The following is a 24,067-nucleotide window of genomic DNA, read 5'->3' as shown; positions in this document are numbered from 1 at the left end:
TTGGTGTAAGAGCCAGTAAAATATGATTGCTTAAATGTAGTTGTACATGGCTTAACAGTACTTGCATTAAAGTGAATAAAATTGTGAATTCACTACATGTTTCTCCTAGCACATGTAAATGAAAAATTTACATTAGAAAATCCTGGGGCTACATGTTTGAAGCAATAAAAACATTAGTCCCAGGATATATTTGCAATAGGGAACTACATAACTCTGGCAGCAAATCACCTCATATGATGACATTATAGATCTCTTCAACCTCAAGCTCACTCCAGTTCGATTCAATATAAGGCTTCAAGAACCCAGATCACTTTCTCAACAAGAGCTTCTCTGCAGCAAGTTCCATAAATATTTCCATGAAACCACAAATGGTGTGCAAATTCTACTAACAGCTGCAACTATGAAAATTTCAAAATTGGAAGTTTCATCGGTCCAGAATCCAGCATCTCACTTGAAGCTCCACATTAAGAAGCACTTGTAAATCTTGACTGTTTCCATGAGGCAAGCTGCCTCAAAGACCAGGATCACTACTCAATACACTACCCCAGGATGAATCTCTATGATACGTGTAAAGCGTTCATGTTATGTCCTCGATACATTCTTCTAGGTTCTTGAAATTTTGAGTGTTTCCTGTGATGGTCACCCCTAGGAACTATAACTGGATGCTTGAAACTTTGCTGAAGTGCTTTCAAAACCCAGCACCTCATTCCTAAATATATTATAACCATCTGGCTTCAGCTATTTTCGAACAATATCCAGCTAAAATCATCCACTGAAGTTCTGAACACCATGTAGCCAGCAAAGTTTTCTGATGATTTAAAGAAAAACTGATTAAGAACCAAATATGGTCGCTTTTTGTGAGAGAGCATACCCTGATTCTGAATCATCACACTTTAGAAACTCCTGCTCCTTTCTTTTGATTTGATTGCTTCTCCAATGCAATGGCAGTTTTATAAGCAGGTGCAATAGGTGGTTGTACAGGTTCTAGTGGAACATAACCATCACCCTTCTTTGGAAGAGGATAAGACTGATCCGCATCATAGCCACTTAAGTCTCCACATGCAAGAAAAGGAATATATAGCTTGTTTGGTCCTTCAAACCATGCACTGCAACAGTCTAGAAAAACATAGAAATGCATATCAGGTTGTAAGGCCATTGAGATAAAAGTTGAAGTACCTAGCAACTCCCAAAAAATGTCTAGACAATACCCAGGCTTAAACAGCAACCCCTTAAATGCATCTGGAAGCAACCCAAAAAAAGAACTACCTGAATTGTCATCAGGGCTGCTTGCTTTTTCCAGCAGTTTGTACAGGTCTTTTGGATCAAAACCCTCTGGAGGGCTGTAACCTTCACACACTGCAAAGGCCTCTGCAACAAAAATTTTACTACTTTGAATGTGTCTCTCCCCCATGCTTTTCCAATTCTTAAAGCAGACCTTTTCACCTTTTTGTGACAAATTTAAAGCTGAACCCATTGGAACACTGAAAGAAACAGCATATTAAGTGTAGCTGCCAATATTTTCTATCAATCTATTAAGGGCAACCTGACACGCTACTTAGAGCTCCATCCAACATATGGCATTATACATAAAAACAAAGTAAACAAAATCAAAATCCGTGCCTATAAGATCCTCTCAAAGTCTTGAGTTACATTTTTGACCTCTTAAGTTTGGAAGTGAATAAATGAGGATAAGTATCGTTGTGCTAGAACATCAAATGTAACACTAAAAAAACCATGTCAGAAAGTAGAGAACAGCACACAGAGTTGGAACTTACCAATGCTAGAATTTCGACTGCTTTTTGGTTTAGCAAATGTTACAGTCGGAAAAAACAACTTCAGCTGGGAAAATAGAAGACGCAATCAATAACCACACAACAAATCATTTCATAAGCAGCCAAAGTGACCGAAACTAAAAGGCATGAGCAAAAGCAAGTGTTTCTTGAATTGTTTCCAGCAATACAAACCGTGCACCATTGTGATAAACTGCTTGCTTATGTGTGTAAGAGTGGCAAGAAACACATCAAACTTTCATGACAATCACGTATCATATTTTCCCCATTCTAGACACCCTTAAATCAAACTTGAATATTGAGAGTGAGAACATAATCAACTGAGTGGGTGGATATTTCTCCCCCACCACCTCGGACCTCAACTGCTGTTAGGTGTTTATGAGTCTTAGATTGAGAAGCAGTTGGCTATGGAGGATGAAGTTCCACACACACACACACAGGTATCCATGAGCATTCATCTCTTTATCTAGTGTCAGGTCACCCCTCTGCTGTGGAGTAAATCCATCATAGGATGATATCACCAACACTCGATCCTTTATCTAGTGTCAGGTCACCCCTCTGCTGTGGAGTATATCCATCATAGGATGATATCACCAACACTCTATCTCGTCTATGTTCAAGTATCTAGGTGGGTGTCTCCTGTCTTAGATGATAACCAACCTGACCTGGTGATAAAAGAGGGGTTGAGCTCATCTCCTTGAGGATCATGGGCACCTTGCACAGCATAGGACAGTAACTCATTGTATGGTAACTCCTCATGGGTATGGTCTATCCAGAATTGTCAATGTAAAGGATGAAGGCGTGGTAATGTCTGAGGGTTGGTCAGATTCTCTAATAGTGGCTGGAATGAAGAAATCTGTGCAAGGTCTCTGCCATCTGGCCAAGTGGACTCAACAGTGATGGTGTGCTTCCATCCCTTAGAGGTGTCTGCACTTCTGGTCCTTGTATTCCATGACCAGCCAAAGGGAACCAAAAAACTCATGGGAGAGAGAATGGTATCTCCCCATGATATCATAGTAAACGACACATTGGCAAATATAGTGCTCTGTCTCAGTTTCTCACCTGCACATCTGGCAAAAATAGTCCTCTGCTCTCAATGTACTTGTTGTGAGTGTGCACAACAGAAACAGAAGCATAGGAGAGGAGAAGCCGATCAAAACACAAAAGAAACAAAAGGAAAACATTGATCTGAACACTGATATAAGGATGCACACAATCAGCCCCTGCATGCTACGGAGGTGTGTCAGTGAGGGTGCCGGGCTAATGGCAGAAGATGGGAACCTGACTGAGGAAAAGTAAGAATGATGACGGCTGATGATGAACTAATGGATGTGATCGATAACTGAAGGAGGCAGGGGTGCAGCAATGCCGATATGTACTGCCTGCTGAAAATGGCCATCTAGCTGCCCACATGGCAAAAGTAGCAGATGCATTCCACAAAGTGATCAGTGTGCCATGTGAACACGGTCATCCAGCTGCCCACATGGAAAACAAAGGTAGCAGATGCATTCCACTAAGTGATCAGTGTACCATATGAACAAGCTCAAAGGTTTGGATTGGGGTCTCGTAGCATTGCTCGGCATTTTCCTATAGTCAGACTTCCTTTTTTTCTGGTCAAAAAAAGTTCATAATTTTTACTCATCCTAACATCTCTTACTTGGAAACATTTCGGAACTTTTGAACCCAAAGAAATGTGTTTCTTTGCTGCTATGGCTAGGTCTAAGGTTTGGACAGACCAGACTATAACCAAAAGGGGGAGCCTGTCAATACAAATCCCATGCAGGCTCAGCCATGTGCACATTTAAGCATACCAGCAGCATTTGTCTCATCCTCATGCTAATTGTCTAGAAGACTTGTGTGCTAGGCATGAGTCTATGTGCTATGGAATCACTTCCATGATCTTTGAATAAAAGTCACTGCTTCAAAAAGGGCCTTTGTTACCAGTAATGCAGCCATTAGCTCAACTCAAATAGTCATATGATAGCATGTCATGTGGATGACTTGTGACGAGTCATGCATGATGTCATCATGGTTAAAGGTCTTTCTATTGGCTGAAACCCATCATAGAATTCTCTTGGGTCCATCCTGCTCTAGTAGCACCTCCCTTCTTGTGTAGTACAGACTAGGCCCCCGAACCTCTCATCCATAGAGAAGTGACAATGTTACCAGAGTGTCAAATAGCCATAACTTGGCACATGGTTCCTTGAATTGTATGTGTGCAAATTGTCTTTCTAGTGTACCAAATGCTGCAAAGCCTCATGCTAACTGACTGCTGCTTCATGCATCAAACATTGTGGCCCTTTGAAGGTCACGCTTATATATAAATATCATCTGACCATCTCTACCGGGCTCCTATTAAAGATAAACTACTGTTCTGACCTGGTTACCCAAGCCTGGGTCTTATTAAACACCATGACATTAGTTTTAACAAGGTTTACCAAGAGATTTCTATCTACGCAAAAGATATGTAAAGCACTTCCAGTGTGTTTGAGATGAGAACAATGTTATCAGCATATAATAGGTATGAAACAACACTCCAACCAGGCTTGCCCCATGTCGCCCTATTCTGTCTGTATAGCCTGTTACGTCATCAACAAATAGGCCAAATAGTGAAGGTGACAATGGGCAACCCTGTTTACCCCAAGTGTTATTTACCTTGTTTGAGAGGTCTTCTAGTGCCTGTACTCTTCCTATCATTGACTCATGCAAGGCATATATGCTCCAATTTATGTCCTCTGGTACTCCCATGTTTTGTAGTATTCTTCTTGACCGTGGTACAATGTCAAAGGCTTTGTGGCAATCTACAAAACAGCAATAAATTATCTTACTTTGAGCCCTTCCTTCTTCTATGAAAGCTCTAAGTGTGAGTGCATGGTCCAAAATGGTAATGCAACTTCTCAAACCAGCTTCTTTGGGAATCTCTTGATAAGTACAATAGTATGATCTGCCCAACTAGCTTAAAGTCCCTTGCATGTGGCTCTATTAAGCAGCCAGTTGTCCACGTCCGACAGACAGGTCAACTCATCCAATCTGTCATGTCTAATTCGACACATTGTCATGCCACTATGCAGACACAGTGTGAAAAACTCTAGCGTACATCGTCATTCGGCTTTCTTATTGATCTAGAGAGTCAATGCCATATTAGTCATTAGTGTCAATGTCTGTAATGTGGATGGTTCAAAAATACTAGATTTTTTAACAAGTTTTGCCTATTTTTTATATTTTAGATATTATTTCTTACAAACATCCAAAAGCTACTCCCCTTTCAGAGCCAACAGAAGCATTAGATTGGCAATCTGGGCAACAGAGAAAAAGCTACTGTTTGATGCACGTTTTTGGTCTACAAAGGATTTATCTTCTCAAGATGCAGAAATAAATTGACAAGCTTCACCTCTATGTGTATTCTTCTACATCTTCTATTTCTTCAAACCCCTTCTCTTTCATCAATTGCTCTTCCTAAATCTTCCTTCACCCTACTGTCTTTTACCCCCGTAGTAGATTTTCGACTCCAAACGCTCTAACAATGGTGAACCCGACGTAAAAGTTGGCAATAGGTATGTAAAGATGGGGAATTCTGCAAGTTCGAGTGGTAGTGATGCTTTACAACAAATGATTACTTTGTTGCATCAACATCATCAGCAGCATTTGTTGTTACAACAGCAGAGGCAAACTGGGCAGGAAGCAGAAAGAATTTATTCCTAAGCTGTGAATGCATAGCAGGCAGTGGGACAAGAATTGAAGCAGTTTAAGGGTCAAAATATTTTGGCCTTCATCCGGTTGTATGAAGAAAAGATGTTGTTTCATGGGGTACCGCAGTATGCATGGAGTCAGTATTTCTCCCGTTTGGCCATGCATGCATTGCTTGATCAGATGATGAGTTACACAGAAGAGATATTGATTGGGCAACTTTTAAGAAAGCTTTGAGAGAGGAGTTTTTCTTGGAAGATGCAAGATATTTACAAATTAGATTGAAAAGCCCAATTGGCTGCTACAACTTTGCCCCATGAATTTGAAAGCCCGTATGCGTAGTTAGATGCCGATAAGCAGCAATCATTGGAGAGTCAAAAAATTAATTTGTTTCTGAAGACTACAGATCTTGTCTTGCAAGAAAAGCTGATTGATCATTTAGAAGATGCCTCTTTTGAAACGGGGCTGATATCAGATTGGGCTAATGTAATTGAGGCAGTGCATATGTTGGTAAAGAAAGAGTAGATGAAATTAAGATGGGGTATAAGCACCACACCTGCCAATACTCAAAAGGAGGCTAAAATTGTAGCCAAGGCGTCTATGGCTATGGCAGAACAATCGGCTATACCTATTGGTCCGACTCTTAAAGGTAATGCTGTGGATAAATAAGGCATGCGTAATTTAAGACTGAATCTCATAGAAATCTATGCAAAGGTTGAAAACTTGAATGTTAAGGTAAAAGAGAAGGGTCGAGCAACAACCCAAAGACTGTACAAAGAAGGATACAAGAGGAGATGCATTTGGTGTGACAGTTTACAGCATAAAAAGCAAGACTGTACAACCTACCGTGCAGCGGAAGCGAAAAGGTTAGTCTTTTGGAAAGATAGCAAAATATATACAACAGAAACGGGTCTTCTAATAAAGCCAAATTTTAAAAATGGTAGCATGCAGAAGAGGTTGGAAAAAATGGCAACAAGGACAGTATTTGTTGCCATAGATGCAACCACATATGGGTTAAGAATTGAAAGGACCGAAGAAGCTCGTAAAGGAGGCATGGCTGAAGTAAAATCTCTATGTTTGGGTACAGACATTAGATTGCATGAAAAAAGACAAAACAGCAAAGTCTGAATTGGCTGATGCAAGTCAAAGTATACAAGGGAGAACACGATGGAGTGCACCAATGGATTCCTTTTCAACTTATGCTTATTTGGCTAAAGTTCATAATCAATAAGCTCTTGTGGAAGTAAAGAGAAGAAGAGATGAGGACATTGCTGGTCCTTCCTCTTCACGCCCATCTAAACACATAACACAGTAAAATGGAGCAATGGAAAGAGACTGAAAAGGCCATACCTGAGTATGTTATGGAGGATGCATCTCAAGAAAAGAAACAATAAGGGAAGATAAGGGACAAAAATCCTGGTTACAGATTACAATCAGATCTTGAGACTGCCACAAACCTTAAAAAGGTCTTGAAAGATCGCACCCTTAGCAGTAGAGTGGAATTCACACTTGGCGAAGTTCTTAGAATCGCGAAGCATGAATTTCATGATGAAATCATTGATATGCTGAAAGGAAAAAGATAGTTTAATAGTGAAGTTTTGCAAGCATCGATGCAGGTTGACAAAGACAATGTGAAACAATTTCAGAAGGAATATGATGGTGCATGTAATGCTGATTTGAAGCAGGCTAATGTTGAAAATGGATTAAATGGGAATATAGACAACAAGCTTGTGGCTGAAATTGGTCTTATGGGCAACAATAAGCATAAAGAGAAGGTTGTGTATAATGGGAATGTCCATCAACAAGTACATGAAGAAGAAGATGCTCATTTTATTCAAAGCTATCATTATTCATGAACACATTGGGCTCATGCTATAACAGAGACAATTATTAAAGTGGGAGAAAGAGAGACACCTCGCAAAGCTCTCTTGGATCATGGTTCCGAAATCAATGTTATGGCACGCAGCTTGTATGAGAATGGAGGTTGACCGATTGATGTAGATCCAAGATGGTACATGCGAGCAACAAACAACTCATCAAGGGATCTTTATGTGGCTTGTCCGAAAGTACCTGTGACTATTGGAGATGTTAAGGATGAATATCATTTTTTTATGCAGGATTCATGTAGTTATCCGGTGATTTTGGGACAGCCCTATATTTCAGAATCAAGGCTAGAAACAAAAGCCTTGGATGATGGTTCTTCACATGCTCAGGTTCAGAGTAAAGACAATACAAAGGCGATACAGTTTCTCACTATTTGTGTGAATCATCCCCACAATCGAGATAGGCTGCGGGATAATCCCATGCCACCTAATGCACGAGTTTAAGGGTTTTTAGACAACACTACTATAAGTGGAGTCTATGGCAGTGCCTCTAGAAAGATAATTATGCCTCCAAGAAAAGGGAAAATTGTGTTTGTGTCTGGATTGTAGAATGGACAGCATGTAGTCTTGGCAGCTTTAAGAATATTTCAACCATGTGCAGGGCTGAAAAGAAATATATAGGATTGGCTAAAAAAGAGCTGAAGACATATGGTATGATGGCTATAAATGAAGGTATTTCAAGGCTGTTTTCAGAGCTAGTTAATGTTGATACAGTGGCTAAAATTTCTACAGCAATTAATGCTAAAAACACGGCAAAAAAAGAGGTTATTTATGTTGACAATTTAGAGATGTATGAAATCATTCAAGAGTTTGCTGAGCATGAATGTTATGGGCTGCAAAACTGGGCTGAAGCAAGGGTGGATACAAAGTAAAAAACAGTTGCAAAGAAGGTTAAGCCTGTGGCTTTGCCTTTACCACCTGAAAGTGATGGGTTGGCTGAAAAAGTGACTCAACAACCTAGTTTATGGGATCCATATGGAGTAGGACATAAATTTACAGTTGAAACCTTACAAGAGCTGAAAATTGGTGATACAAACTTTCTTTTGCCTACAGAAAGAGCTTATTTCTTGCAGATGTTGGCAAGGCATGGAAAAGCCTTTGCGTTTCAACGAAATGAAATTGGATGTATTGATCCGGCCATAGTTGCACCTATGGTGATCATTACAGTACCTCATATGCCATGGAATTTAAAGCCTATTCCAGTGCCTCGGGCATATTTGCCTAAGCTGCTGGAGCTTTTGAATGAGAAGATCAAAATGCGGATTTTGGAGTCTTCTTCAACTCCATATTTGAATCGATGGTTTACTTTTCCAAAGAAAAATGGTGCTTTGAGGTTTATACAAGATTTACAACCAGTTAATAAAGTCACCATAAGGAATGTTGGATCAAGCCTGATAGTGGATGAATTTGCAGAAGCATTTGCAAGCAAGGCAATTTACTCTATGGGTGATTTATATTCAAGATATGATCAATTCCAGCTTGCATCGAAAAGCCGGAATATCACTACTGTGAAGACACAGCTTGGATTGGTTAGGATGTGTACACTTCCACAGGAAGCAACCAATTCAGTAGCACATATGATGAATGCTATACATAAAGTTTTGAGGGAGTATATTCCTCAGTTGACCTTACCCTTTCTCGATGATGTGCCAATCAAAGGATGTGATATCTATGAGAATAATAAAGAGTTAAATGAGCATGGATGTAGAAGATTTGTGGCTAATCATATTGTTGATTGTGACAGGATTTTGAGCCGTCTTAAAGAAGTGCATTTTACTCAGTCAAGAGAAAAGTCAAAAGTATTAGTTGTTGGGCACATGTGTGGACCATATGGGAGAAAATCCTCACCAATAAAGATGCCATAAGCAAGATGCAGGAGACGTGTTTGAATGTATCCGAGGTGAGAAGATTTTTGGGTGCATGTGTCTTCTACTTGATATGGATTCCGCATTTTGCTCATGTGGCTGAAAGTTTATATCAACTCTTGAGAAAAGGGTAAAAGTTTTGGTGGGATAAACAGCATACAAAAGCAGTTCAAAAGTTAAAGAGCTTATTGATTTCAGCCCCAACACTTAAGAGCAAATTTTGAGAATGGGCAGTCTATTATTCTCACCATAGATAAAATCCCAATTCGCATTGATTGGGCAATGAATCAGGATGATGCTGATGGGAATAGGTATGCCATTCAGAGCAAAGGTCCTCAATGAACGGCAACGGCGGTTTTCTCAAATCAAAAGAGAACTTTGGGGTGTAGTGACAACCCTTAAGTGTAATAGGGAGTATTTTATGGAAGCTCGTATAGTGGTAGAGACTGATTGTCTACCTCTATTAGACTCTACTGATTGTCTACCTCTATTAGACATGATAGTAAATTGCTCAACTCTCGATATTGCCATACTACAGTGGATTGCATATATAAAGTCACTTAACCCTGATTTTCAACATATTGCAAGTAGAGAAAACCCCGTGGCTGACATGCTTTCACGAGCAAGGTTTGAAGATGAAGAGGAGCTGATGAAAGATAAAGAGGACGATGTGATAGGTACTGAAAACGACTTTATGACAGCAAGCAATGAGTATACAACTACTGTTACTGCAGGGATTTCAGCAGTAAGAAAAGAACTTATAGCCATGGAGAAGAGATGAGCAGTAAAGAGAAAACATCATCAGTCTTGTGCTTCAGTGAGAACACAATTTTTGGAAGAGTTGTATAAGAATGATTGGCTAAAAATAGGCCAATATCTCAGCCTCATGACAAAGAAGGCTGAGTGGTCTGAAGCTTAATTCAAAAGGATTAAAAGAAAAGCCTATGGGTTTTTCTTGAAAGACGGATATTTATGGAAGCATGCAAAGAAAAAGAGAGAAGCTCCAATACGTGTATTGGGAGATAGGGCTTCTCAACAACACATGATGTAGGAGTTTCATGAAAGTTTATGAAGTAGACATAGAGGAGTTTGGGGCATATTTTCCAAGATCAAAGAGAAGTATTGGTGGCAGAATATGTATAAAAATGTGGAGCATTATGTGGAATCATGCAATGATTGTCAAATGTATTCCATGGTAAAGTATAGAGATGGATTACAACTGACCTATCCATTGTTTATGCATTACAAATGGATAGTTGATTTGGTTACCATACCTATAAGTTTATGGAATATGAGATATCTTGTGCTTGCACGAGAAGACTTGACAAATTAAGTGAAAGGTCAAGCTCTTAGTACAAAGACTACTCAAGCAGTTTACACATTCTTATTAAAAGAAGTCTTTTGCAAGTATGGTTGTGTTGGTAAAGTGGTTGCAAATAGAGAAGAATTGGATGCAGATGAGCCTCGTGACTTCTTTTCACAATTGGATATCAAGCTCCCTTTGACTTCAGCTCACAATCCTAAAGCAAATAGCAAAAGTGAAAGAGATCATCAACCTATCATTAAGGCATTGGCAAAGTCATGTAAGGGCAAGATGAAAGAGTAGCCAAGAATATTACCCTTTGCTTTATGGGCTGATAGGACCACTCATAGTGCAGTTACAGGGTATATGCCTGTTGAATTAATGTATGGACAACAGCCAATCATGCCTATTGAGGAGACTATTGCTACTTTGGAGTGTTCTACCATGGGAAGAGAGTTTGAATAGAGAAGAGTTGCTGGTCCTATTCATTAGACAATTAGAAAGAAGGCCTGAAGACATGGAGACGGCCATGAAAAAGCTGAAGACTACAAGGATCAAGAACAAGAAGAGGCTTGACAAGCGACACAGACTTCGACCACGAGCTATACAAGAAGGGAATTGGATGCTAGTTTATGACAACAGATTGGAAAATCATCAGTGTCAGTCGGAAGATGGCAAAGCAGTGTTTTGGTCTATATGTGGTAAGGTTTGTTTTTGACAATGCTACCTATGCATTAAATGAGATAGATAGGACAGCTCTAAGGATTCCAATGGCTGGAAAACGTATCAAGCTCTTTAAACATAAGGAGTCTTCAGCATATGAGTTGAAGGAGTTGGATACTAAGCATGAATGTAAGAATATGAAAGAAGAAGAGATGGAAGATGAAGACATTGACATGGCAGAGAATACTTCTTTTGACACTGCAGATCCATAAGACTTTGACACATGCTGGAGGATATGCAAGTTAAAAGGGGGTGGATGTCCTACTGCTACGCGAACACAGTGTAAAAAACTCAAGAGTGCATCGTCATTCGGCTTTCTTATTAATCTAGAGAGTTAATGCCATATTAGTCATTAGTGTCAATGTCTGTAGTGTGGATGGTTCAAAAATACTAGATTTTTGGACAAGTTTAACCTTTTTTTTATATTTTAGATATTATTTCTTACAAATATCCAAAAGGTGTAGACAACTTCTAGAACAGGATGACATGTAAAAAAAAAACAAGCAACTTTCAGCCATTTTTAGGGGATTTTATGCAAAAAGAAAGATTGGCGAAATCACACGACGCACAATCGCAGTTTATAAGTAGCAAAGAACACTCCAAACTAGGAGAAGAAGTTTTTGGACAAGTTTAACCTTTTTTTTATATTTTAGATATTATTTCTTACAAATATCCAAAAGTTGTAGACAACTTCTAAAACAGGATGACATGTAAAAAAAAAAACAAGTAACTTCCAGCCATTTTTAGGGGATTTTATGCAAAAAGAAAGATTGGCGAAATCACACGACGCACAATCGCAGTTTACAAGTAGCAAAGAGCACTCTGAACTAGGAGGAGTGATCTGGGAGAATTCTGACCAAGTATCCTAATATTTTACCCCCTTTTCGAAGCCAACAGAAGCATCAAATTGGCGGTCTAGGCAACAGAGAAAAAACTATTGTTTGATGCACGTTTTTGATCTACAAGAGATTTATCTTCTGAGGATGCAAAAATAAATTGACAAGCTTCACCTCTATAAGTATTCTTCTATACCTATTTCTTCGAACCCCTTCTCTTTCATCAATTGCTCTCCTTGAATCTCCCTTCACTCTACTATCTCTTACCCCCGTGGTAAACTTTCGACCCCAAACGCTCCAATAACGTCCAATGGCATCCGATGGAAATTGTCCAACTGTTTCAAAGTGCCTATTTATGGCCATTTGGGGTCACTTTTGGGGTAAACTGTAAGTGTTTCTTAGGCTTCCTCTCCACAACACACTTGTACATGTCCCCAATCTCTCTCTCTCTCTCTCTTTCTCTCTCTCTCTCTCTCTCTCTCTCTCTCTCTCTCTCTCTCTCTCTCCAGTCACCCCCTTCTAGCAATATACTCTCTCCCTCTCCCTCTCTGATTTCAAATTCAAATTTCAAGCTCAACTTTCAAGCTCTCTATTCTCAAACTCTCTCTCCTCAAGCTCTCTAACCCCACTCCCTCAAGCTCTCCTTTGCTATATCTCCACTTTCAAGCTCTCCACCGGCCATCCTCTCTATCCGCAAGCTCTTAATATGTAAACTCCTAGTATAAAGTCTCTAAATGTTTAAAGTGTATTATTTTGAGTGCCAACATTAAGTATAGGCATTAAAATTATATGTACGTTTTTTCCATCGGACGTAGGTCCAAGATTTATTAGTCCAATTAGTACTATACTAGTATCGGACGGTACTAATCGGATGCCATCGCCCGTGACAACCCTGGTTAAGCATGTGTACCAACATTGGAGCCAATGTATCTCCAGCATGTGAGAAACATACAGTCACTAGGGCATCATGCACATGTGCCCTCCCTGTCTGCAATCTGTCAATAACATCTATGATCATGTTTTGTACAAAAACACCAATCTTAATCTGCTTCATTTTGGGTAAAAGGAGTATCGAGCAAGCTTCTTCAACACTGACCTCCTAAGTTTCAATGTGTACAAGTAGCAAAATAACTCTATCTCATTCTTTATAGCCACATTTTTTAAAAACCCTGCTTTAGTAGGTATCTGGATCCAGAAAATCCTGTAACTACTAGCCTTCAAGAGAATTGCAGGTAAAGCAATTGCCTTACTTCTAGGTCAAATGGATCATTTTCAATCTGGGTGTCAATGTACATAATTGGTATACTTGACAACAAGGAAAGTTGAAATGTGTGTAATGCTATGAAGTCTAGAAACTCAAAAATTACTAGCCTTCATGACAATTGCTAAGCAGTAAACAATCCGTGTACTTCAAGCGCCATCATAAATATGACTGTGTGCATAATTTTTATATTTGGTAACAGCAAGTGGTGGGCACTTTTGTGCTGCCATATAACTACACCTCTGGCCTTTTCTACTCACTATAAAAGATTACTACTCAAGCAGGTGAGCCATAATCTTAACTGCACTCACCAAGTTTGGGAAAACAGTTGGTTGTGTATATAAGTTATAGATTTGATAAAATCAGGTAGGCATTTTTCTGTGCAGCAATAGAACCACCCATACCACCTCTTGCCTCTCCTACTTACTTAGAAGATTACTACTTGAACGGCCATAATCTTGACTGCAGTCACCAAGTTTGGGAAAACAGTTAATATTGTTATTATTTTCCACTCGTCTTGCCTTATGAGCAATTTCATGAGCCTGCCTGTGATGAGTATTTCAATCTACAAACGACAAGGAAGAGAAAATGTAGGAATCAACAAAAGGAAAGAAAAATCCCATTTTCTCGTAGCATCTTGTGACTACATGCCCCCTTGTAAGCAGCAGAACTGGAAAAGCTTGAATTACCTGAGAGTAAAGAAGGCTAGTATCTTTTCCTCGAAATATTTTGGCAATGAATTTTCCACCAGTTTTCAGGACATGAGTAACGATTGTCAAGGCCTGACAGAACCCAGGTTAGCTTCTAAATATATGAATGGAAAATGTAGTTTTAAAAAGGATATCTGTAGAATGTGTCTAACTTGATTAAAAGTTTTTTGAAAAATGTGAGTGACTTAAAGAGATACATAAAATACAAGAACAGAAACTTACAGCCAAGATGAGTTGTGATTGTACAAATTCATCCATGTCATGTAGTCCAGTTACTAAGCAGCAGACATACAAAAGAGTGTAAACATAAGAGCCTCTAAGCTGTTTCTCATGTAATATAAACACAATTGATGTACCCTACACACTCTTGGATGTCTCAAAAAAACCATAACCTTTCCTCGTATAGTTTTACTATCTAAAAGAACTGTGACCATGCAGAGTTTAAACTAAGCAGGCAGAAACAAGGAACTCTACCATCAGGAGCCCCATCACAAACAACCAGATCTGCTTTGCATCCATCAAAATGTTTGATTACCTAGCATACAACACATTAAAATGCTACTGCAGCTCTTCTGCATTTACTTAATTAAAAGATTTAGCATTAAAACTCATAAGTGTAAAGAGTAAGAATGACAACTCTCGACATACACACAAATCAACCCACTTACAACTTCAGCTGTTCGAACACTCGTTATGTCCCCTTGGACCTGAATCACCCCTTCTATTGGAGTCATTGGTTGGAGATCAATGGCCACAATCAAGGGAAGTTCTTCACTGTGCTCATAATAACGTATGTGAGAAGACGAGTTTTAGTTTTCGAATTACATCAAAAGAAATCCACAATAAATTATTCATTTAGTTTGAGACTCTCTGATGTCTTACAAACAGCATAGTGCACACAAAAACAGTGACAATGACTCAGAAATAAAGAGCACGAGAATTCAGTATGTACAATCACCCTGATTCTTGAGCTGTTTTTGCTGGGAGATACAGCTTCCTGCTTAGCACCTTCAAGATATGCAATTGAGAAAATCAATGTTGGAACAGCTTCAACAAAAAGTAAGTTGGAAATGACTTTTTCATTTTGTTGGGAAACCTTGAAGAGCAGCTTGAACTTAAATTGGGAAAATGCTTTTCCCTAGAGCTATCACCCATGACATTATTTTGTAATCCCATGTGTAATAAATGCTCAGTTCACAAAATTAAATATACCCTTGGGAACAAGAAAACACATGAGCAGCAGAAAACTGCAAGTACCTGGCTCCAGCTCCCTGGAGCAGCACAAAGGTCCACAACACGTTTCACACCTGCAAAGTAGAGCACTTTAACAGACTGTCGAGAATATTGTATAACCCACAAACTAGAACAGAAACGGGCTGTAAGCATGGTAAGGAAAATAGTAATCAAGCATGATGAAGAAGACGTACAGAAGAATAATCTCCATTCATGTGAAATGCTTCTCAAAGAGGCAAAGAGAACAACTTCTAAGAAGCACTTTGCATGTGATAACACTTCTTAGAGAAGAGTACAACATGTGCCCATGAAGTTTGCACCAAATTCTTATACCTCTAGGGAATCTGTGAAAAAGGATGAATTGATATTGACAACTGCAAACCTTCGCTTAGCCGTTATTTAACAATGATGGCCATGCAGGCATGACAATAACAGTGTATAGTGCTGATTCTGTTTAGGCATAATGACCATGTGCGGTGTGTCATTGCTGCATAAGCTCATGTATGTGTAAATCAATAGTGAGACAGTCACCAATAGAGGCTAAACACAAGTGCCGAAAGGCAGCATGTCTAATGCTGACTCCAGAGCTTGATTAGAGCAATTTTGCATTTATAACATCACATATCCTCAAATACAAATTGAGAAGCTAAAACAAAATAGAGACAAAGTGACCAAGAATGTCTACACTATGAAGAAAACTGCTAGGGTTTGCACTGAGGACACAGAGTGTATGACCACGACAGAAACACAAAGAGACAAACACAGACACAGAGGGCAAAACTCAAACCCTAAACGCAAAACTCAAAACTCAAACACAAACAAAAGAAGGGAGAGAGAGCACACAAACTCTGAAGTGAATGAATGTAAGAGTGTACAGTGTGCTCAAGGGCAAAGCAATGTTAGAGTGTGACGTCCACCGGAGACAGATCCCAAGTCTATAACCACCAGTAGGAGTGTAGGAGTGCTGAATAGTAAATGGCAGCAGGCTGGTCACCAAAACGGAACAGTCTGGAGGCTGGAAACTAGTAAACGCAGCAGCGTACCACCGATCAAGAGCTGGAAACTGTGCACAGTTTGCTGTAAACAGCGGGCTGAAACAGTGTCTGATGTGGCTGGAGATGACTGGATGATCAAATCGCAGCAAATGGTGATGTCCCCAGCAAATGGTGATGTCGCCAGCATGGGTGAAGGCGCCAGTAGTAGGAGCAAACACGGATGGAGTGGCAGCAGTCTGGAGGGCTGGACAGCCACGTGGGAGAAGGCTGATGGCTGAAATCTACACGTGGAGTGAGAAACCTGCGCAGACGGAATGAGACTGAATGGGGGTAGCCTATCTATTTATAGATGTGGAAGGGCGCCCCAAAAATCAGGGTTTCCACTGAACTCTCTTGAACCGCTTTCCATTTTAGGGTTTCCACTGAACTCTCTCAAACCGCTCCCCGTTTTAGGGTTTTTACTCTAAAAGAGCTTTTTTTAGTATGTTTTGGGGCTATTTAAGAGGCTAATCAGCAAGTAATGCCTATTTTAGCTCAACACCCCCTCTCAGGTCCAAAACGGCGTCGAAAGATTAGGCCCCATTGTGATGTGTACTTACCCCAAGGCATCCCACCCCAAAGCAGCCAGGGCATCGGACAAAGGATGCACGTCAACTGCCCAGTGGCCTACCAAGACTACAGAGGCGATGGTTATCTTACCAAGGGAATCCAAGTAGTCACCCCAAAGAGGACAAGGCATCGGACAAAGGGTGCACGTCGGCTACCCACACCAAGCCCTACAAAGGCGGATGGAATTACATGGAACTTTTTTTTTTTAATAAGTGAGGTAAATTTTATGGGATACGGCCGATTGAGTAATGGTGACCCAGAAGACGGCAGGAGTAGGGAGGGTACACCCAACACATCATAAAACAGAACAAGCTAACCCATCCACTCAAGGTATTGATGACGAGGAAAAATAGGTGATGAGATATCCATGTGATGAAGGAGGATGGTGGTGTGGTAACAACAGCCACAGGTGGAAATAGCTAAGGATCCGCTCAAGTGGTGCTCTGCACAATGAGATGCAAAGTATGCTACATGCTGAAGAATGCTCATGCAGCAGGTGCCACTTGGACAGTGTCCCTCATGGAAAAATTGTTTACTTGCCCAAGCGCCCTAGTACAAAGCTAAGGAAATCATGCAATGCAAAGGGTAAGGTACAACGGGGGGAGAAACCAATGTCGAAGACAAAGTGTTGAAGCCTGTAGAATACCAAGAAGGATAGGAACCCCCTCTCAACCCGAATGTAGATGCCGAAGAAGGAAGAGGAGCCTGATGTCGGTCTTTGAATGGTGAAAAGAACCATAAGGAACGAAAGAAGAGGAAGTGGATGAAGCACCCCGCTAGAAGAGCAAGGTAGAAGTCACCGCCATGATAGCATCGAGAGAGATATTGCACGATCCGCCTCGCAAGGGAAAACCACCATGCTGGAAGAAGAGCAAGCACTCCTAGGATGATGAAACCATGAAAGGAACAGTGCGCATCCCCATGTCTCCAGCCCAGGTAGGACCAAAGCAATCTGCAAGTTAGCCCTACACTGAAAGACAAAACCCTGCAAAAGAGATGAGATCTGCAAACACAGAGATTAGTGGTGAGATGCTCCAAAGCAAAACATAACAGAAAGAAAATCTAACTCAAATAAATGCAATAAATGTGTATGTGTATGAGTAAATGCAACAGAAGACTAAAGAATGGAAAAGCTAAGGGCAAGGAATCCTATGGGCCCAACTCTAAGAGTACCAAAAACGAATACTAGACTGACCTAGGGTATCCAAAAGAACCTAGAGACATGCTAGTCTAAGAAGGTGGCTACCATCGTGTACATCTAGTAGCAAGGCTTTGCCAAGGGAACGCCTGACAAGGTGGAGAGGAAGGTGAGATGGATGCATGAAGTGCAATGGGATCGGAACCTGCAAACCAATCAATCAGTCCCTCTCAAGGGTAGTCAAAGAGATGGGTTGTTGAGGTTGTACTCGTGAGCCACATGTCCAACAGCAATAATGGGTGTTGAAGAAGCAGATGAAGCAGAAGCGGAAGGTGTAGCCCCATTGAACTGTGCAGTCACAGCGGTCTGCTGAAGCTTTTTAAGTGGAAGACCTTAGGCCTTGGAGTGACACTCCTCGTCCACATGGCCTGCTCTTTGGCAGTGTGCCGGTTTTTCTTAGGGAGTTGCTGCCAGATAGGTCTAGATTCTTGCCTTCGCATCTTGCAAAGTTTTTGCCACTGGTGGGTTTCCCTCCCGAAGAAGAGGCAACCAACCCCCTATGCTCTGAATAAGGCTGTGATGAGGATTTCTTGTAGACTTGATCATGCAGCCTTACGTAACGCAAGAACTGGCACTCAAACTCGCAAAAGGTTGGCAATCAAGATTGTGAGATGATGTGTTGAATGAAATTGAAATACTTTTCGAGCAACTTATTCAAGAAGAATGTAACATGATTGTCATCTAACATTGGAGAGCCAGTAGTGGCGAACTCGGTAAGTAACCGCCTATATTCACTCAGCTTGACTTTCAGATCATCTCCTTCCTTCATAGAGAACTCTTAAAGCTCAAAGTCGGGATTGATGTGCCGAGTTCGATCGCGAGCCGCATAGCGGTCAAGAAGGTGACTCCAACACTAACGCGAGCGGAAAGTACTGCAATTGAGAGTGAAACTCAAGAAGCAATCCCTACATCAGCTCAACATTGGCTATGGCATTGCAGGTTCTCCATTGACGGATGTAATCAGGGTGAGCTAGTCAAGGGTCTGGCATAGGCTCTAGACCAATGACGAGGTCCCAAAGACACTGAGACTCAAGCACTTGTTGTATGAAATTAGACCAAGTGGTGAAATTTGACCCGTTAAAACGTGTCTTATCCGTGAAGGCATTCTTGGTCGTTGCAACAGGAGTGGTAGTGCTTGAAGATGGATAGTGTAAAAAAGTGTAGTGTGGGTAGGATGGGGGAGTGGAGTACACTTGGGAATGGACCCCAAAGTGTCTACCAAGTATGCGGGTAGTGTGCAAGGTGGATCCATAGGTAGGGATGGGCTGACTAGGCATGGACATGGTAGCCACATGAGTAACCCAAGGAGATGGGATGGGAACACGGGAAGCATAAGATGGGAATCCCTGCGCAGGTATAACCCAAGGAGAGTGTGAAGACGTACCATAAGCTGAGGATGGAAAACCCTACGTATGAGTGGTCATGTGAGATGTGAAGCTAAGGATAGTGAAGGGGATGCCCATCACAGTCGACCCAAGAGTTATGGGTGTGCTCATTTGCTGAAAGGTGAAAGGCACTGTATTAAAGAGTGGCATTCCCCCTAACGAAGTACCATGGTGCAAAGAGGTAGAGAATGGGATAGAGAAGGAAAAGGTACTAGGAGTGGAGATGGAAGATCCAACCCCTAGGGTGTGTGATGCAGATGTGGAGTGTAATCCAAGGTTTTGAAAAGATGATGAGCGGTGATCAAGGTGAGATATAGAAGAGGGTAGGATGGGAGGGAAGTCAGAAGTATGTGTGACATGCTCAAATGAAACAAAAGCTATAGATGTACCTGAATTTCGTCTGCTTCGTGAGCCCCCTCTATTGAAGTTCACATATGCAAAGCCATCCAGATCCTGTACCTCAAAAGAAGAAACAGGTGAGGGTTTTGATTCATGCAACACAAAAGAATTGTACAAACCTGACATTGAACCTGGTTGAGATAATGAAGATGGATCGCCAGACGTTCCGAATGCCCTATGTCGTCCATGATCGAAGAGGTAGCCAGCCTCACTAACCGGTCTGAATGTGGTGGCAAAACTAATAGGAGGGGTGTAAACATCACCGTACTTGTTGTGAGAGTACTCCTCAAAGTCCTCTATCATGTTAGTGAAATCTGGAATAGGAGTAGAAGAAGGTGAAGATGAAAGTGGAGTGTCATCCTCCTCACCGAGCCCATAATGCCGTCTCAAGGCCTCCAATGATGGAGAAGCCTGATAAGACATCATACGAACTATAGAAAAATGTATCTGGGACATTGTGATTCGGTTACGAGTCGTATTGTGAGCCTTGCACAAAGACTAGCTCTCCACAATATCCGCAGGATACTCTTTACCATGTAAAGAAAACTGCTAGGGTTTGCACTGAGGACACACAGAGTGTACGACCACGACAGAAACACAAATAGACAAACGCAAACACAGAGGGCAAAACTCAAACCCTAAATGCAAAACTCAAAACTCAAACCCTAAACGCAAAACTCAAAACTCAAACACAAACAGAAGAAGGGAGAGAGAGAACACAAACTCTGAAGTGAATGAATGTTGTAAATGAATGTAAGAGTGTATAGTGTGCTCAAGGGCAGAGCAATGTTGGAGTGTGATGTCCACTGAAGACGGATCCTGAGTCTATGACCACCAGTCGAAGTGTAGGAGTGCTGAATAGTGAATGGCAACAGGCTGGTCACTAAAACGCAACAATCTGGAGGCTGGAAACTAGTAAACGCAGCAATGTGCCACCAATCAAGGGCCGGAAGCTGTTCACAATCTGCTGTAAATAGTAGGCTGAAACAATGTCTAATGTGGCTGGCGATGATTGGATGATCAGATCACAGCAGATGATGATGTTGCCAGCACAGCTGACGTTAGCATGGATGAAGGCGCCAATAGCAGGAGCAAACATGGATGGAGTGATAGCAGTCTGGAGGACTGGACAGCCATGTGGGAGGAGGCTGATGGCTGAAATCTGCACGTGGAGTGAGAAACCTGCACAGATGGAAGGAGGCTGAATGGGGGCAGCCTGTCTATTTATAGATGTGGAAGGGCACCCCAAAAATTAGGGTTTCCACTAAACTCTCTCGAACCGCTCCCCATTTTAGGGTTTTTACTCTAAAAGAGCATTTTTTAGTGTGTTTTGGGGCTATTTAAGAGGCTAATTAGCAAGTAATGCATATTTTAGCTCAACCCTAACACCATACTAGTTGCAACCCACTAGTTTGTGACAAGCCCTCACTCCGCAAAGACATTGAGCCACATGCAAACACTAGTTTGTGACAAGCCCTCACTGCGCAAAGGCATTGAGCCACATGCAAAAACTAGTTTGTGACAAGCCCTCACTGCGCAAAGGCATTGAGCCACATGCAAAGGAAGCTTTCGTCATTGCTTTTGCTAATTGTCAATTGCCATCATCATCTCTTGTGCTCATGGGGAATCGGGATGTTTTAGCACCGTGCTTTGTTGCTCCTATTTGGCACCTATGAGTCTACTGTAGATTCACTTAGATTACTCAAACATATTATAGAGATAAATTTTGTGCCTATTGTCGAATCATGGAACCTTGTACTATTTGCAATCTCTTGATTAAATTCACATCCTAGAATGGTAACATTGCAACCTCCATGACTCTATAATGATTTTTTGAGTTTGATGTACAGCTATTGTTGCGTTTTTAGTGCAAACCGTTAAGTTAAAAAAGGCACATTACACATTAAACCTTCATTAGCACATTGAACTGCCCCAAAACTCGAGCGCACTTAAGTGTGTTTCAATGTCCCATAAGCAAAACCCTTCTATAAATACAAAGTGCCCTAAGTCACTTGCATCCTCTTAATCAGTTTTCATCATCTCTTCAAAGTTCAATCGTACTATTCACTGTCTTTTGCTTCTACTCGTGCCCTAACATGGTATCCTTGTGATCTCCACAACTCTATGTTGATTTCTAAGTTTCCCATGCAACCAAGGATCGTATATTTATGTAATTACTTAAATTTCCTGTGAACAGGCTAAGTAATTACTATGTTTAGATGATCACCCTTGTTTTCATTCACTCTAAAGCAAGTCACCTTTGACCTAATAACCCACAAAAAGCCCATCAAGCTTTCCAATTTCCTGGCGAGCCTACCAAGCTTTCTGTGTTTCTCAGTGGGCCTGATTTATAGTGTCATTATGCGAGGCAAATATATCAGCCTCCAAGCATGATGCTCCTGAAGTGGATCCCCAAAAGTGTTAGGAGTGTACACACATTGATTTCTTCACACCACCAAGAAAGTGGTCCCTGACGCGAGGGGCACCACCGGATTTCACAATGTGGCAAAACTCCCAATGCATATATCCACCTCATAGATTTTTGGCAAATTGCCAATCAATCCTTGGTGACTTCTTAAAGCTAGGACCTGACTGTGCATTGCTAGGGTTAGAGGAAGAAGAGCCACTCAACTTTGAAAACTTGGGAATGGTGCCCTCATATTGAAGAGACTACAATTCACATGGGGCTACCAAGTAATTGCTAACTCTGCTAGCTCCAATGCACACAATAACACAAAACAATAAACAAGGAATATAACAAACCATGAATCAATCAAATGTTTAAAATTCAAACACAAATATAGCTAAGCATACACTCACATCCACATCAATTAGTGGTCTTCAATGTTTTGCAATGTAATGTGGTTTGATTTACAATCTTTGATCTACTTTGAACATGTATTCAAGTTGCAACATGGATGCACTGGAGGACCTACAAAACAAAATGATGAAATGAAATGCAAGTAATAAACATCAACAGAGAAACACTTATTCAAGCTAATGGCCAGCAGACACTACTGAACTAATATTGCCCAATAAAGGGTACCACGCAGCTCATCTATCTAGAGATCACAAACAAAGCGGTTCCTTCAACTATATGCGACGTCTATGTTTCTGTGCACAAGATGCGTTTGAGATAGAACGATCGAACACAACGTTCAGAACACGACCTAGACAGCCGACCTATCGAAAGATCACAAAAACAAGCTGTACCTTCAAATATATCGAACTCTTCATCGATTTGAAGAAGTTTGAAAGCACTGCGCGCCCTCCAGCCTTCCTCCTTGGCCTTGCGATAGTAAATATCCTGCACGGAAAGGCCAGGACGAGACAAAATTAACTCGAGAAAACTAACGCGCAGGAGATGACGAAGGACTTTACCCGCTTGTCTTTGGAAGACTTGCCCATGGCTTCTGAGCACAAGAAACAGCAAGCAGATGCAAAGGCTCTAAGAAACCACTAAGTCCAAGTATACGTTGCTGGGTTATTACGTGCACCAACGCTAGAGTCTCTCTGGAGCTGTTTGGCCAGATCTTGACTCGAGTGACCCTGGTATTTCTCCTAGGGTATAAGGTGAGAATTAATTAAAGAATCTCAGATACTCTTTTCTCAGAGTACCTAGTGAAATTTTTTGCAACCTACTTACTGGGAGGAGGTTGGATTTGATGCCTATTTTGGCAAGATTGACAAGTGCCTCCAATTCAACCTAGTAGGAAGGGTAGTAGTCTTGAAACACATCCTCATACCCTCAATTATCTACTTCCTTTCCTATTGGTAACCTTTATGGCAGGCACCTTAGAAATTTAAAATGCCTAGCAATGGGCTAAGGATGGAGATCAATTTCTGATACCAAAAGTAACTTGGGAAGATTGTACCCTTCCTAAAGAAGAGGGTGAATTGGGACTCCCTAACTAGGGGATTATGGCAAACAATGTAGATGCAAATTGGATAGACTTAAGCTTCTACCATGACTTAGAAAGCTAGGCCATTCTCATTCATGAGAGCTACAAGTCCTTCCCAAGCAAAGAGTTATTGAAGTGGAAAACCCTAGATACTATCACATTAGCATTTAGCCAAGTTAAAATAACTATAAAAAACTGCTTCTATCTTGATGCAAAGCCTTTGGCAAAAATGGATGCCCCACAAGAAACACTTAGGTCTCTCACCACAATAATGAAGTTCCAAAGACT

The 24,067-nt window shown here is 41.0% G+C and overlaps 1 protein-coding gene across 3 annotated transcripts; it reads right to left on the bottom strand.

Moving 5' to 3' along the window:
- Position 1: 1 nt before the first annotated feature.
- Positions 2-23,428, bottom strand: LOC148040670 (S-adenosyl-L-methionine-dependent methyltransferases superfamily protein). Of its 3 annotated transcripts, none has more exons than XM_087660907.1 (12): positions 23,259-23,428; positions 23,091-23,184; positions 15,316-15,365; positions 15,017-15,066; positions 14,727-14,832; positions 14,533-14,593; positions 14,281-14,333; positions 14,038-14,130; positions 1,776-1,839; positions 1,267-1,368; positions 872-1,116; positions 2-330 (listed from the first exon to the last, which is right to left on the bottom strand). In XM_087660907.1, exons 1-11 carry the CDS (start codon positions 23,283-23,285, stop codon positions 887-889), a joined length of 930 nt encoding a protein of 309 aa, XP_087517033.1. In that variant the 5' UTR covers positions 23,286-23,428; the 3' UTR covers positions 2-330; positions 872-886. The 3 variants fall into 3 exon arrangements, with proteins under 3 accessions (XP_087517033.1, XP_087517025.1, XP_087517016.1); XM_087660899.1 differs by having other exon boundaries at positions 5-780; XM_087660890.1 differs by having other exon boundaries at positions 6-1,116.
- Positions 23,429-24,067: the final 639 nt, after the last annotated feature.

This window comes from Lygodium microphyllum, chromosome 2, assembly GCF_053477565.2.
Source record: "Lygodium microphyllum isolate KBCC chromosome 2, Lygodium_microphyllum_v1.1.10, whole genome shotgun sequence".
NCBI lineage: Eukaryota > Viridiplantae > Streptophyta > Polypodiopsida > Schizaeales > Lygodiaceae > Lygodium > Lygodium microphyllum.
Note: the sequence above shows the minus strand (reverse complement) of the source record. Positions and strands in the feature narration are given on the sequence as shown.